The sequence below is a fragment of the Chiloscyllium punctatum genome, chromosome 2 (genome assembly GCF_047496795.1).
Source record: "Chiloscyllium punctatum isolate Juve2018m chromosome 2, sChiPun1.3, whole genome shotgun sequence".
In the NCBI taxonomy this organism is placed as follows: domain Eukaryota; kingdom Metazoa; phylum Chordata; class Chondrichthyes; order Orectolobiformes; family Hemiscylliidae; genus Chiloscyllium; species Chiloscyllium punctatum.
In genome coordinates this window covers 12620980-12637496 of record NC_092740.1, presented here as the reverse complement: position 1 = coordinate 12637496, position 16517 = coordinate 12620980, and the positions used below count along the sequence as shown (strand labels likewise).

At 44.9% G+C, this 16517-nt stretch overlaps 1 protein-coding gene across 1 annotated transcript in view; it reads left to right on the top strand.

The window, feature by feature from the left end:
- The first annotated feature begins 657 nt into the window (after window positions 1-657).
- The window catches only part of ggt6 (gamma-glutamyltransferase 6), a 71215-nt gene continuing 55355 nt past the window's right edge, over window positions 658-16517 (top strand). Inside the window, exon 1 of the mRNA XM_072591719.1 lies at window positions 658-937. Coding sequence (XP_072447820.1) covers window positions 816-937 — 122 coding nt within the window. The 5' untranslated portion in view covers window positions 658-815. The remainder of the gene's footprint in view (window positions 938-16517) is intronic.

Sequence of the window (16517 nt, the reverse complement as noted above, 5' to 3'; positions counted from 1 at the left end):
TGCACATAAGCGATCATATCCCTGAGGAACACGAGACTCTCAACGATTGTCCTGCCTGGTCCACCATAGGTTCAATCAAGGTGAATCACCGATCCCAGAGGTGACCTGACTTGGTTGGCGATGACCTTAGACAGGATTTTGTAGTCTGCATTCGGCAATGGGATTGGTCACCGATTTCTAATTTCCTCCCTCTCCCCTTTCTGCTTGTACATGAGGGTGATGATACCTTTCCTCATGGATTTAAACATGTTGTCATACACCTCCAGCAGGTTCTGGTCAATCAAGCCCCACAGGTTTGAAGGGCTGAATGGCCTTCACCTGTTTCCATATTTTAGGTCTCCTAACAGCTCCCTGAAAATGGCCAAGCAAGTCACTCAATTCATGGGCAATTAGGGATGGGGAATAAATGCCCACCTGGGCAGTGATGCCCCCACCCCATAGATGCATTAAAAAAAAGTTGCATTGAGTTGGTGGCTTCCTGGTTTGTTCCTCGTTGCTGTTTGTGGAGGGGCCATACAGCATTCAGGTTGAGGGGTGGATGTTATCCAGTATTCAGGGTTCGGGGGAAGCGATGAGAGTACGGCTTTCAGATTCCGGGGCGGACGGCTTATGCGTTATTCAGGCGCCGGGGCGACTTGTCCCTCAGCCGCCCGCTGCCTGTCACAGGTGTGGCCTGGCTCACCTGTCGCCGCCTGGAAGTTACCTGAATTCGCTAAGGCCCGGGAAAAGAGAAAACAAGATTGGGAACCGAAGGGATTGAAAGCCCCAGGGAAGGGTCTGAGGAGGGTGGAAGCGCCCAAGGACTATCCAGGGAGATGATTTCGGCTTCAGGGGCCCGTTACCAAAGGGTGCAGGCCGAGGACTGGAGTGAGGAAGAAGAGGAGGAGGAGGAGGAAGAGGAGGAGGAGGAGGAGGAAGTCACCATCTACCTACACTCGTGAGTATAAGTCACTCAAAGAACAGACTGCTCAAAAGAAAACTACCGGGAGAATGTTAGGGGTGCACTGCTTGCTTTAAATGTTAAACCAAAACCATATCAACAAATAATAAAGCAGAATATTTCCTGACTATATTTAGATTTTATTGTGACCAAAGTCCAATATCACAGAGACGACTTTCGGACTGAGAGGTGGTAGATGGGTGACAGAATCTGTGGCAGCTGACCAAGTGACAGGAAAGGGGGAACCTTGGAAGAGGAGCTTGTGTTCATAGACAGAGGCTCATTACAGTGTGCATGTTTGAGGCTCGGTGAATAATGTTTATCTGATATTTAACCTGAGAAAATGCTAGGAGTTCATTCCAGTCATGATTAGTTGTCCAAGTTTCAAACAGAAACTTCTGACCAATTTAATCTTGCAATAAATTTAAATTATTAAATTGTGTCAGTTCAGCTCCTTTTGAGAGAAGAAGGCTGAGTGGAAATTTGACAGAGTTTTCAAAGTCATGAATGAGTTATGACTTGGAGGTGCCGGTGTTGGACTGGGGTGGACAAAGTTCAAAAAATCACACAACACCAGGCTATAGTCCAACAGGTTTATTTGGAAGCACTAGCTTTTGGAGCGCAGCTCCTTCATCAGGTGGTTGTGGATGTTAAAATCATGCTCACAGAATTTATAGCCAAAGGAGTCCAGTGTCATGGAGATGTGACACAGTAAATAATCTTAGATTAAAACTTTCAGCTTTTATAATGGGATATGCTGGCTTCTGTTCTTTGATATATAAATCCCAGAACTTCCTTTTAAATTACATTTTCAAGATAGCTCAACTTTTTAAATGTGAGGTGTGAAGTCTGCCTGTGTCCCAATGCTATGTCAGACTGACAAACCCTCTGTATAGTTTTAAAGTTTTACATGGATTCATGCAGTTTTTGAGCAAAATAAAATTTAATTCTGCAAAAACAAATTCACCCCCCAAGCTTATAGGTGTGCGCATGTAGGAGTGACAGATTGAGTGTGTGGGTGTGAGTGCATGTGATAGTGTGTGTGTATGTTTGTGTAAGCTTAGTTAAGTGTATGTGTGTGTGTGATAGGGTATATGTGAGAGGGTGTGTGTGTTAGTCTGAGTGCAGGGGGTGTATGTTTGCATATGAGGGAGGGTCTGTGTGGGTGGGTGGGTGGGTAGGTGTATGTCTGTGTGTGAGAGTGCATCGTGCAGTGGGGTCACCTGTACTGTGACTTGAACCCAAAGTCCTGGGTGAGGCCGTTTCCATGGGTTGCAAACTGCTATTAGCTTCTGATCAAAGTTAAAAATCACACAACACCAGGTTATAGTCCAACAGGTTGATTTGGAAGCACTAGCTTTTGGCACCCTGCTCCTTCAGCCACCCTGCGTTGTTGCTTGTCCTGAAGTCCACCTTGAAGGATGGTCACCCAAAGGTATAAATGTCCAAGACCGCTGCAGTGTTCCCTGTCTGGTGATTGTTGTGCAGTGTCCAATCATCCATTGTTGTAGCCAAAGTACCATGCCTCAGGGCATCCTTGCCTGTAGCATATGAGATAGGCCACATTGGCCAAGTCACATGAGTGCTTGCTGCATATGGTGGGAGGTGTCCCCACGTATAATGTTACCCATGTTGATACTTTGACAACAACCAGTCGTGGAACACTTCAGCATTCCGGGACATTCTGCCACGGACTTGCAGGTCTCTCTGTCTCTCTCTCTCTCTCTCTCGGGTATCAGTCCTGGGTCCACTGCTTCTCGTTATTTATATAAATGATTTGGATATGAATATAGGAGATATGGTTAGTAGGCTTACAGATGACACTAAAATTGGTGGTATACTGGACAGCTAAGACGTTTACCTCAGAGTACCATGGGACTATGATCCGAAGGTCCATTGGGCCGTAGAATGGCAGATGGAATTTAATTTAGATAAATGTGAAGTGTTGCATTTTGGTAAGGCAAACCAGGGCAGGACTTATACACTTAATGGTAGGGCCATGGGGAATGTTATCAAACAAAGAGCCCTGGGGGTGCAGATGTGCAGTTCCTTGAAAGTGGAGTCACAGGTAGACAGGCTGGTGAAGAAGGCATTTGGCATGCTTGCCTTCATTGGTCAGTGCATTGAGAATAGAAGTTGGGATGTCATGCTGTGGCTGTATAGGACATCAGTTAGGCCACTTTTGGAATGCTGCATTCAATTCTGGACTCCTTGCTATTGGAAAGATGTTGTTAAACTTGAAAGGGTTCAGAAAAGATTTACAAGTATGTTGCCTGGATTGGAGGATTTGAACTATAGGGAGATACTGATTAAGTTGGGGCCTTTTTCCCTGGAGCATTGGAGGCTGAGGGGTGACCTCATAGGGGCATGGACAGAGTGAATAGTCAAGGTCTTTTCCCAGGGCCAGGGAACCCAAAACCAGAGGCCATATGTTTCAAGTGAGAAGGGAAAGATATAAAAGGGACCTGAAGGACAACATATTCATTTAGCAGGTAGTCTGCGTATGGAACAAACTGCCAGAGGAAGTGGTGGAGGATGGTACAATTACAACATTTAAAAAGCATCTGGATAGGTATATGAATAGTAGGCATTTAGAGGGATTTTGCCAAATGACAGCAAAATGGGACTAGATTAATTTAGAATATCTTGTCAGCATGGACAAGTTGGACCAAAGGGTGTATTTCTATGCTGTACATCTCTATGACCCGATAATGCTTTCGCATTAATCTTCAGCCGCAAGTGCCAAGTGGATGATCCATCTCGGCCTCCTCCAGTGGACCCCAGCTTGACACATACCAGTCTTCAGCCAATTCGATTCACTGCACATATCAAGAAACAGTTAGAGATTGTTGGATACTGCAAAGGCTACAGGCCCTGACAACATTCCGGCAAAAGGACTGAAGATTTCTGCTCCAGAACCTGCTGCTCGCCCAGCCAGCTGTACCAGTAACGTTACATCACTGGCATCTACCCAACAATATGGAAAATTGCCCAAGTATTTCCTGTACATAAAAAGCAGGACAAATCCAACCCGGCCAATTATCGCCCCATCATTCCACTGTTGATCATCAGTAAAGTGAGGGAAGGTGTCATCAACAGTGCTATCAAGCAGCGCCTGCTCAGCAATAACCTGCTCAGTGACACCCAGTTTGGGTTCCACCAGGGCCACTCAGCTCCTGACCTCATAACAGTCTTGTTTCAAACAGGGAAAGAGCTAAATTCCTGAGGGGAGTGGGAATGACAGCCTTTGACATCAAGGCCACATTCAACTGAGTGTGGCGTCATGGAGCCCTAGCAAAACTGGAATCAATGGGTATCAGGGGCAAACGTTCCAGGGGTTAGAGTCAAGCCTAACACATAGGAAGATGGTCATGGTTGTTGGAGGTCAGTCATCTCAACTCCAGGACATCTCTTCAGGAGTACCTCAGGGTAGTATCCTCGGCCCAACAATCTTCAGCTGCTTCATCAATGACCTCCCCTCCATCATAAGGTCAGTGGTGGGGATGTTCGCTGATGATTGCACAATATTCAGCACCATTCATGACTCCTGAGACATTGAAACAGTCCATGGAGCTGTCCTAGTGCATCAAGATCTGAACAATATCTAGGTTTGGGCTGACAAATGGAAAGTAATATTCATGCCACATGTATGCCAGGCTACGATCATCACCAACAAGAAACAATCTAACCACCGCCCCTTGACATTTAATAATATTATTGTCACTGAATCGCCCTCTGGCAACATCCTGGGAGTTATTATTTATTTGATTAGAAACTCAACTGGATTCACCACATAAATGCAGTGATGACAAGAACAGGTCAGTAGCTAGGAATACTGTGGCAACTAACTCACCTCCTGATTGCCGAAAGCTTGTCCACTATCTAGAATGCACAAGTCAGGAGTGTGATGGAGTACTCCCCACTTGCCTGGATGGTTGCAGCTCCAACAACACTCAAGAAGCTTGACACCATCCAGAACAAAGCAGCCCGCTTGATTCGCACCACATCTACAAACACCCATTTCCTCCACCACTGATACACACTGCTGCTACTGAGTATTATTCAACGATGCACTGCAGGAATAGACAGCACCTTCAAACCCGCAACTCCCATCTAGAACGACAACGGCAGCAGATAGATGGGAAACCCCCCTCCCCAACAAGTTCCCCTCCAGGCCACTTACCATCCTGACTTGGAAATGTATTACTGTTCCTTCACTGTCGCTGGGTCAAAATCCTGGAACTCCTCCCTAATAGCATTGGGGTCAACCTATAGCATGCGGACTGCAGCAGTTCAAGAGGATAGGTCACCACTGTCTTCTCAAGGGCAACCAGGGACAGGCTGTACATGCTGACCCAGCCAGTGACACCCACATCCTACAAATGAATAAATTAGAAAAAAGCTCTGTTGGTGAGTTGAATATTGCTGAAAAAAAATGATACTTATCAGGAGAGATGCAAGAAGACCAAATTTCAAAGGGGCCAACAAGTTATACTTCATGAGAAAAAGGGTGCACTTTGTTTTGGCAACTTGACTTTGGTCATTGTACTGCCATGGAGGATGCATCTGGGATATAACTTCCCAGGCATATTTTCCCTGAATGCATGACAAGGAGCTATTTTTTTCAGTTCAATTCCTCACCTCTACCTATTCTCTCATCTCGTCTCTCCCTGCTGTTCATCAGCTCTCAGACCTGAAAAGATCAATCCAAGCTGACTGATGATTAATCAGTGTATTGGTGGGAAGCTGACAATCTATAGAGGGAGTGGTTGTTTGTTAAAACCACAAAGACAGTGGGTGCAGCTGGAGCCCTGAGGGGTTTGAAGACAAGGGAGGAGGGAATCCAGGCAGGAGCCAAACAGTAGACATGACTGTGTTGCTGGAGGCCAAGAATAGGTGCTGGGTTATCTTTGTACAGTTGACCATGGGAACAATTGTAAGGTTACAAATGAACATAGGTTTTCACAGGATTTAAAAAAGTTAACTGGAGGTCAGATTAGAATGACAACTGAGATGTCAACGGCAGATGGGCAACACTGCCACCTACCTTTGAGGCCAAACACTCAGTAAGAATAAATCATGAAGGGAAGAGAGGAACAGGAGTAGGTCATTCAGTCCCTTGAGCCTGCTCTGCCATTCAGTCTGATCTGTGGCCTAACTGCATATTGATTGATCTTTGATTTCCTGTTATATGTACCTAAGTACAGTGAAAAGCTTTGTTTGCAAGCAGTTCAGGCAGATCATAGGGTGAAAAAAAAACTTGCACAGAGTAAGGTATACAGGTTACACCTCACAGGATGCACTAGGCAGGATCAGCATTATGTGGAGTTGGACACTCCATTCAGCTGTCTCATAACGGCAGGGAAGAAGCTGTTCTTGAAGCTGCTGGTGAGTGTGTTCAAGCTTGTATATTTTCTGCCTGATAGAAGAGGTCGTAGGAGAGCATTACTGGTGTGGGAGGGGTCTTTGATGATGTTGGCAGATCTTCTGTGGCAACACGATGCATAAGTGGAGTCTATGGATGGAAGGTTGGCTTCTGTGATGGTCTGGGCTATGCACACAATCTTAGAACATAGAACATAGAACATAGAAGAATACAGCGCAGTACAGGCCCTTCGGCCCTCGATGTTGCGCCGATCAAAGCCCACCTAACCTACACTAACCCACTATCCTCCATATACCTATCCAATGCCCGCTTAAATACCCATAAAGAGGGAGAGTCCACCACTGCTACTGGCAGGGCATTCCATGAACTTACGACTCGCTGAGTGAAGAACCTACCCCTAACATCAGTCCTATATCTACCCCCCCCCTTAATTTAAAGCTATGCCCCCTTGTAATAGCTGACTCCATACGTGGAAAAAGGTTCTCACTGTCAACCCTATCTAACCCCCTAATCATCTTGTACGCCTCTATCAAATCACCCCTAAACCTTCTTTTCTCCAATGAAAACAACCCCAAGTGCCTCAGCCTTTCCTCATAGGATCTTCCTACCATACCAGGCAACATCCTGGTAAACTTCCTCTGCACCCGTTCCAGTGCCTCCACATCCTTCCTATAGTATGGCGACCAAAACTGCACACAATATTCCAGATGCGGCCGCACCAGAGTCTTATACAACTGCAGCATGACCTCAGGACTCCAGAACTCAATTCCTCTACCAATAAAAGCCAGTACGCCATATGCCTTCTTCACTGCACTATTTACCTGGGTGGCAACTTTCAGAGATCTGTGTACATGTACACCAAGATCCCTCTGCTCTTCCACACTACCAAGTAGTCTACCATTAGCCCAGTAATCCATCTTTTTATTACTCTTACCAAAGTGAATCACTTCACACTTAGCTACATTGAACTCCATTTGCCACCTTTCTGCCCAGCTCTGCAGCTTCTCTATATCCCGCTGTAACCTGCCATATCCTTTCTCACTGTCTACAACTCCTCCGACTTTTGTATCATCCGCAAACTTGCTCACCCAACCTTATAACCCTTCCTCCAGGTCATTTATAAAAATGACAAACAGCAATGGTCCCAAAACAGATCCTTGCGGAACACCGCTAGTGACGGCACTCCAAGATGAACCTTTGCCATCAACTACTACCCTCTGTCTTCTTCCAGAGAGCCAATTCCTAATCCAAACCTCCAACTCACCCTCAATGCCATATCTCTGTATTTTCTGCAGTAGCCTACCATGGGGGACCTTATCAAACGCCTTACTAAAATCCATATATACCACATCTACCGCTTTCCCCTCATCTACCTCCTTAGTCACCTTCTCAAAGAATTCAATAAGGTTTGTGAGGCACGACCTGCCCTTCACAAAACCATGCTGACTATCCTTGATCACATCATTCTTATCCAGATGTGCATAAATCCTATCCCTTACAATTCTCTCTAAGACTTTGCCCACAACAGAAGTGAGACTCACTGGCCTATAGTTACTAGGATTATCCCTACTCCCCTTCTTGAACAAGGGAACCACGTTTGCTAGCCTCCAGTCCTCTGGCACTACTCCTGTCGACAAAGAGGACACAAAAATCAAGGCCAATGGCTCTGCAATCTCCTCCCTTGCTTCCCAGAGAATCCTAGGATAAATGCCATCAGGCCCAGGGGACTTATCTATTTTCACCCTTGCCAGAATTTCCAACACCTCTTCTCTACATATCTCAAAGCCATCCATTCTACTTATTCGTGCCTCAGTATTCATATCGACAACAATGTCCTGTTCCTGAGTGAATACTGACGAAAAGTATTCATTCAGCGCCTCCCCAATCTCTTCAGCCTCCACACGCAACTTCCCATTACTATCCTTGATTGGACCTATTCCTTCCCTAGTCATTCTTTTATTCCTAACATACCTATAGAAAGCCTTAGGGTTTTCCCTAATCCTACCAACTAAGGACCTTTCATGTCCCCTCCTTGCTGCTCTTAGCTCTCTCTTCAGGTCCTTCCTGGCTACCTTATAACTCTCAATTGCCCCTATTGAACCTTCACGCCTCATCTTTACAAAGGCCGCCCTCTTCCATTTAACAAGGGATTCCAACTCCTTATTAAACCACGGCTCCCTCACACGACCCTTTCCTCCCTGCCTGATAGGTACGTACTTATCAAGGACACTCAATAGTTGCTCCTTGAACAAGTTCCACATATCAATTACGCTCTTGCCTTGGAATCTACTTTTCCAATCCACACATCCTAAGTCATGCCTCACCGCATCATAATTTCCCTGCCCCCAGCTATAACTCTTGCCCTGTAGTACACACTTATCCCTCTCCATCACTAGAGTAAAAATCACCGAATTGTGGTCACTGTCCCCAAAGTGCTCACCTACCTCTAGTTCTAATACCTGGCCTGGTTCGTTACCCAGAACCAAATCCAGTATGGCCACACCTCTTGTTGGCTTATCTACATATTGTGTCAGGAAACTCTCCTGCACACATTGCACAAACACTGACCCATCTAACGAACTTGAGCTATAGCTTTCCCAATCAATATCAGGAAAGTTAAAGTCTCCCATAACAATCACCCTATTACTGTCACTCTTCTCCTGAATCATCTTCGCAATCCTTTCTTCAACGACTCTAGAACTATTAGGAGGCCTGTAAAAGACTCCTAACAGGGTGACCTCACCTCTCCTATTCCTAACCTCAACTCAAACTACCTCAGATGGCAAATCTTCGTCCATCTTCCTTTCCACCGCTGTAATACTATCTTTGACAAGCAAAGCCACACCCCCCCCTCTTTTACCCCCACCTCTGACCCTACTAAAACATTTAAACCCTGGAACCTGCAACAGCCAATCCTGTCCCTGATCTAGCCATGTCTCCGTAATAGCCACAACATCGAAGTCCCAGGTACCAACCCACGGTGCGAGTTCACCTACCTTATTTCGTATACTTCTGGCATTAAAGTATACACACTTCAAGCCACTCTTCTGTTTACAGGCACCCTCCTTTAAGATTGATGCCATATTCCTAACCTCCCTACACTCCAGGTCCTGCACCCTAAAGCTACAGTCTGGGTTCCCATGCCCCTGCAGAGTTAGTTTAAACCCCCCCCAAGAGCACTAGCAAACCTCCCCCCAAGGATACTGGTGCCCCTCAGGTTCAGGTGCAGACCATCCTGTTTATAGAGGTCCCACCTTCCCCAGAAAGAACCCCAGTTATCCAAGTACCGAAATCCCTCCCTCCTGCACCATCCCTGTAGCCACGCATTTAACTGTTCTCTCTCCCTATTCCTCGACTCTCTATCACATGGCACGGGTAACAAACCGGAGACAACAACTCTGTTCGTTCTAACTCTGAGCTTCCAACCTAGCTCCCTAAAAGCCTGTCTAACATCCTCAGCACTCCTCCTACCTATGTCATTGGTGCCAATATGGACCACGACTTCAGGCTGCTCCCCCTCCCCCTTAAGGACCCGGAAAACACGATCAGAGACATCACGTACCCTTGCACCTGGGAGGCAATATACCAAACGTGAGTCTCTCTCGTTCCCACAAAACCGCCTATCTGTGCCCCGAACTATCGAGTCCCCAATTATTATTGCTCTGCTCTTCTCCACCCTTCCCTTCTGAGTAGCGGGGACAGGCTCCGTGCCAGAGGCCTGAGCCCCGTTACTTACCCCTGGTAAGTCGTCCCCCCCACAAGTATCCAAAACGGTATACTTGTTCTTGAGGGGAATGACCACAGGGGGTCCCTGCACTGGCTGCTTCCTCCCAGTCCCCCTCACTGTCACCCATCTATCTGCCATCTTTGGAGTTACTACTTCCCTATAGCTCCGATCTATGACCCCCTCTGCCTCCCGAATGATCTGAAGTTCATCCAACTCCAGCTCCAGTTCCCTAACACGGTCTTGGAGGAGCTGGAGATGGGTGCACCTCCTGCAAATGTAATCAGCAGGGACGTCCATGGCATCCCTTCTTTAGTTTCTTATGGTCCTGGGCAGAGCAGTTGCCATACCCGGCCATTATGCACCCGGACAGTATCTTTTCAATGATGCAGCTGTTAAAATTGGTGAGGGTCCTTATGGACATGCTAAATTTCCTGAGGTGCCTGATGAAGAAGTGTTGTTATGCCTGCTTGACCGTCACATCTATGTGGGAAGTCCAGGACAGGTTGTTGGTTATTGTCACTTTGAGGAATCTGACTTGCTCCACCCTCTCAACCTCCACTCCGTTGATGTAGATGGGGATGTGTTCTCCTTCCTTTCTGAAGTCAATGATCAGTTCTTTAGTTTAGCCGACATTGAGAGAGAGGTTGTTACCATTGCACCATGTCACCAAGCCCTCTATTTCCTTTCTGTATTCTGACTCATTGTTTGATATCTATCCTACCACGGTGGTGGGTATGCCTTGGACCCATATCCCTTTGCTTAATAAAAATTTGTCTGTCTCGTATTTAAATTTAACAGTTGAATTAACATTACTCCCATTTGAGGAAGAGAGTTCAAACCTCCACTACTCTTTCTGTGTAGAAATGCTTCTTAATATCTCTCCTGAATGGTCTGGCACTAATTCTTAGACTTTGCCCCTGGCTTTGGAATCTTCAACCAGTGGAAATTGTTTATCTGCCCTGTCTTTCCCACTTAACCTCCTGAAGACCTTGATTAAATCACCCCATAACCTTCTAAATTCTAGAGGATGAAGGCCTCATTTGTCTCATCTCTCCTCATACTGTAATCCCTGAGGTACAGGTATCATCCTTGTAAACCTGCATTGAACTCCCTCCAGGGCTGAAATATCCTTCCTAAGCTGTGGTGCCCAGACCTGCTCACAGTATAAGTAGAGAATAACTAGGATTTTTCACAACTTCAGCATAACACCTGCCGCCATTTCTCCAATCCTTCAGAAAGGAAGGTCAGCATTTCATTAGCTGCCTTGACTATTTTCTGTATCTGTTTGTGATATTTTGAAGAGTTGTGCACCAGAACCCCAAAACCTTGTTGGACATCCAGTGTATTTGAGGGAAAAAGAAGTCTGGAAGGTAGTAGTAGTTTTTTTGTTTAGTCAACCATGGGATGGTGGGCATTGCTGGCTGGGTCTTTGATACCTCATTCCTACATTCTTTTGTTGATCAATAAAATGAGGTCCCATCTCTTCCTTCAGTGAATGCATAATTCAGAAGAAAAACAAGGTCACGGTGCCCTTGTGAGCACTTATCCCTCAACCAACATCAATCATCGTTTATTTCATTGTTGAATGTGGTAACATATCTTGTGATAACATGTTCTGGCAACGTCTGTGCTTCTGGAGTACTTCATTGGTTGTGAAATTCTTTGCAAGCCCATTCACAGCCCCAGGACATCCAGAGTGTAAGTTTGTTTTCAACAGCACTGTCACAATCAGAGAGTCAGACCCTAAAACTTTATACAGCTGCCTTGTACATTAATCTGCTGTGTTACTATGTCCCAATATTTACACCTTTCCTGTGAATAGATAGTTGCAACATTTATTCTATATTTATATATAAAGCCTCTTGGCTCCTGCATTAGTCACATTTTGATGCATAATAAGTGCCATTTAAATCACCCAATTTATTTTGATAAATTCATAAGCTGACTGATGAAATGGATTAAAGAGCATTTTATTAATCGTGTTGGTTTAAGAGCATTCATTACCATTTCTAGAAGTGCCAGGAGACTCTAAGTTTATCTAGCATGGATTATTAATAGCCTCTGAAAACGTCCAGATTCATAAAATGTCTAATCTTTATAAGTCTATTTGAAGATGGTGTTGAAGGTACTTGCAATTCCATTTGTAAAACACTTGGACCTCCTCATGTATCAAGTTCTTTTGTCTGTCATGTTGTGTCATGCAATTTCTGTTCTGACTGGGTGTCACAGCCTTTGCATCCCTTCTAATGTGATGTTAAGATTTAGGATATCATTATACTCATCTGTCTGATCTCCCTACACTAGGTGGCATTGCTGTTATTCCAAGGTCCGCCTTCCAAGTTGGTATTCTAGAATTTGTCATCTATTTTTGTGACTTCCTTGTAGAGTTTTTTAAAAAAAATATCAGTTTTATTTTCTTTCACTAATTTGGAAAGCTACCCTGCTGAGACAGAATTCCAGTCGAGCCTCTGACTCCATCCCAGTAATGCAAAACAATTCAGCCATCACATCTGAGGGATTTTGCATTCTGTGCTGAAACAGCAGTTATGCATTACACCATTATATGGAATGATGTTAACATGCTCAGGGGTAAATGACTGTAAGAAGCTTAGAATGAGAACAGAAGGAAGCCACCTGCCCCATAGTGTCCATCATGGTTCTCTGCTAGAGCAACTCAGCTGGATGCACTCTGTGTCTTTTTGTCAACAAATGTAAAAAACCTTTTTTCTTCAGATAGCTATCCAACCACTTTTAAAAGATCAACTGAATTGGCCTTCATCATTGTGTCAGGCAGCACATACCAGATCCTAATCATCAACAAAAAAATAATTTGCTCATGTTAATGTTGCTCCTTTTGCCAGTTGCTTGAAATCAGTGTCTTTTGGTTCATTCTGCCAAGTTTCTGTCTCCCCATATCTTCTCTCTTCCCATACCCCCCATAATTTATCATCCTTCCTTAAAGGAGAACAGCCCCAGCTTCATCAATATTGATACAACCAAGTCCCTCAGCTCTGTAACCATTCCTGTAAACCTTTTCTGAGTTACATTCTTTTAGCATGTGGTGATCCAAGTTGGATGCAATGCTCAGCAAAGAACGAGCTAGAGTTGATACTATGTAAGATAAAAGTAGGAGAGATTTTGTTCAATGGGTATAATTCCTTTCCATTTGTGACCAAGAGTTTTGGTGGAAGCCTTTGGAACTGTAGGGAAGGGTGTATCGTAAAACCTGCTCCCCACCCCACCCACCACCAGTCTGCACTGAGGTTGGAAAGATCAGAAGGTGTTTCTTGCTTTTTTAAATTCATTCACTCACAGGACATGAGCGTTGCTGGCTGAGCTAGCATTTACTGTCCATCCCTACCTGCACCATGAGAAGTTGGTGAGCTGCCATCTTGAACTGCTACAGACCAAGTGGTGTATGTGGATCCACAATACTAGTAGGGAGGGAATTTCACCATGTTGACCTAGTGACCCTGAAGGAACGGTGATATATTTCCAAGTCAAGATGATTAGTGGCTTGACGGGGGACTTGCAGGTGATTCCTTTGCATCTGCTGCCCTTCTTGTTCTAGATGGCGGCGGTTCCGTGTTTGGAAGGTGCTAAGGAGTAATATTAAATTTCTACTATGCGTCTTGTGGGTGGGGTTCCACACTGCTGCCACTGTGTGGCAGTGGTGGATGGAATGGATATTTGTAGATGTAGTGCAATCAAGTGGGATGCTTTGTCCTGGATGGTGTCAAGCTTCTTGAGTGTTGTTAGAGCTGCACCTGTCTAGGCAAGTGGAGAGTATTCCATCACACTCCTGACTTGTGCCTTGTAGATGGTGAACAGTCTTTGAAGTTCAGGAGGTGCAAGATTGCTGCTGCTAGATTCCTAGCCTCTGACCTGCATTTCTTTTACCCACTGCATTTATATGGTTAGTCTAATTCAATTTCTGGTCAGTGATAATTCCCAGGATATTGATAGTGGGAGATAGTGTTGGTGATACCATTTAATGTCAGAGGGTGATAGTTAGCTCCTCCCTAATTGGAGGTGGTTATTGCTTGGCATTTGTGTGGCATGAACATCACTTGCCACTTGTCAGCCCAGTCCTGGATGTTGCCCAGTTTTTGCTGCATTTGGACGTGGACTGATTCAGTATCTGCAGAGTCATGAATGGTGCTGAGCATTACACAGTCATTGATGAACATCCCCACTTCTGACCTTATGATGGAGAGAATGTAATTAATGAAGGAGCCGAAGGTAGTTGAACCTAGGACATTACGCTGAGCAACTCTTACAGAGAAGTCCAGGAGCAGACTGTCCACTAACAACACAAACAACCGTTTTCTTATTTGCCAGATATAACTCCCACTAACAGAGTGTTTTAACCCTGATTGCCGTGACGGCGCCCTGGTGCCACACTCAGTCAAATGCAGCCTTAATGTTAAGGGCTGTCACTCTTTCCTCCTCTCTGAAATTCAGCTCTGTTGTCCATGTTTGAACCAAGGCTGTATTGAGGTCAGGAGCTGAGTGGCCCTGGTAGAACCCAAACTGGACATCACTGAACAGGTTGTTGCTGAGCAGGTGCTGCTTGATAGCACTGTTGATGACACCTTCCCTCACTTTCCTAGATGATCGAGAGTAGATTGATGAGATGGTAATTGGCTGGGTTGGATTTATCCTGTTCTTTGTGTACAGGATGCAGTTGGGCAATTGTCAGGGAGATAAAGACCACGCTCCTTCTCTTTCTCTTCTGCTCCCAGTCTGGTCCATCTCCAAACTGTACCCTCCTCTGCTACAGGATTTTATAATTTACTCCCCAAATGTGATGACCAACAGCCTCATTCAATGCCAATTGATGGGTTGAACCCAAAATCTTCCAATTACCAATCTAATGTGCCATACTACCTTAAAGGCTTTATGAGGAATAGTCTTGAATGTTGTAGTCAATCATTTCCGAGTGATAGGAAGCATTTCAGTGCACACAACATCTTTCCTCTAACTTCACCTCTGGTTCTTTTGCCATTCACCTTTTAATCTGTGTCCAGTCAATACTCTCGTCTCTGTAAATAGTCTCTCCTTACTTACTGCACTAAAACTCTCCTTCAATATCTGCTTAAGCTTCACTGCTTTAAAGAATAATAAATGATTTCTAAAAAAAAAACAAAGAACTGTAAATAAAATTAACAACACGGTGCACTCCAAGCCCTGCTGGCAAATGACTGTCAGATTTAAAACTCGGGTTTCACTGGTGGAGGCAGCAAATACAAACTGAAATATCTTTGCTTGGGTGGTTTATGGGATTATCTAAACCACTCAATTGGATTACTGCCTTGTAATTCACTGAGATATCTATTGTCCTCTGTGTAATGACATTTTGATTGATGCTGCATTCTGACTTGCCTGTTTGCAAATATTTACATACCCTGTTGCATATCAAAAATCTAGTGGCACCCCAGAGTTTAGAGTAAAGGTTTACACGTGCTGACCCCATCACACACCCACCTTTTCTCATTACTCATCTTGGGAGAGACAGGGGAATGTCAGCGCTGAAAATGTGTTGCTGGAAAAGCGCAGCAGGTCAGGCAGCATCCAAGGAGCAGGAGAATTGACGTTTCGGGCATGAGCCCTTCTTCAGGAATGGGGAATCAGTTCTCCTGGGCAGGACTTGCAGTTCAGACGTACTGGACTCCTCAAGGAGCTGCTGCACTCCAAATTCAGTAGAGGCAGGAGACTCCTGGGAAGACAGCAGAAACATATTAGGGATATCCTCAAACCACTGCTGAGGAGGGGAAGTGATCCCCAGTGACAGGGGAATGTCAGTCAAGTTCATATCTCTGATCTTGTGAGTTAGCTTTGACAGAGGCTTATTGAGCACTCTCTGCTGAAATACTGCTGAGAATTTTAACTGGGGTTTGGTTGGTTTGTGCGTTGATATTATGAGGGATTTATGTAGAGAGGGTGAAATTTGTTTCAATTGGCAGGGATGTGTGAAATAAGTAGCTGCTCCTTTAAATGATCATCCAGCTGTATTCTGCAGCTGTCTCTGTTTTTGCTCATTTAACGCATCTATTAAATTGTGATGTTGGGCATTTGGAGTTAATACAGGAAGTCTACTGATGTCATTTTCTAAAGGTTACATTGGATCCTGGGAGTGTAGTGCCTTCCTCCTCCTAGATCGAACCCAGAATTAGACCAAGCAATTTATAATTCATGCTCCCTTTTTCTGTGTCATCTAACAGGTCACTAATTTTGGCACAAACCTAATTAAGGAAAGGCTGTCAAATCCAATCAAGTCTTCCTTTGCTTCCTGTGCCAGTGAGCGAGGTGACCTGCTGTTTTGAAAGCTGCATCACTTGCAGGAAGGTCATTCTTGGGACATGGCTAGGTCATACCTCCAAACCTGTGCCATTGTTCTGGCAAACCTCCAAGAGACAGAAGCTTTAAGGCTGTTGACCATTCGGCATCTTCTTGAGCAACTG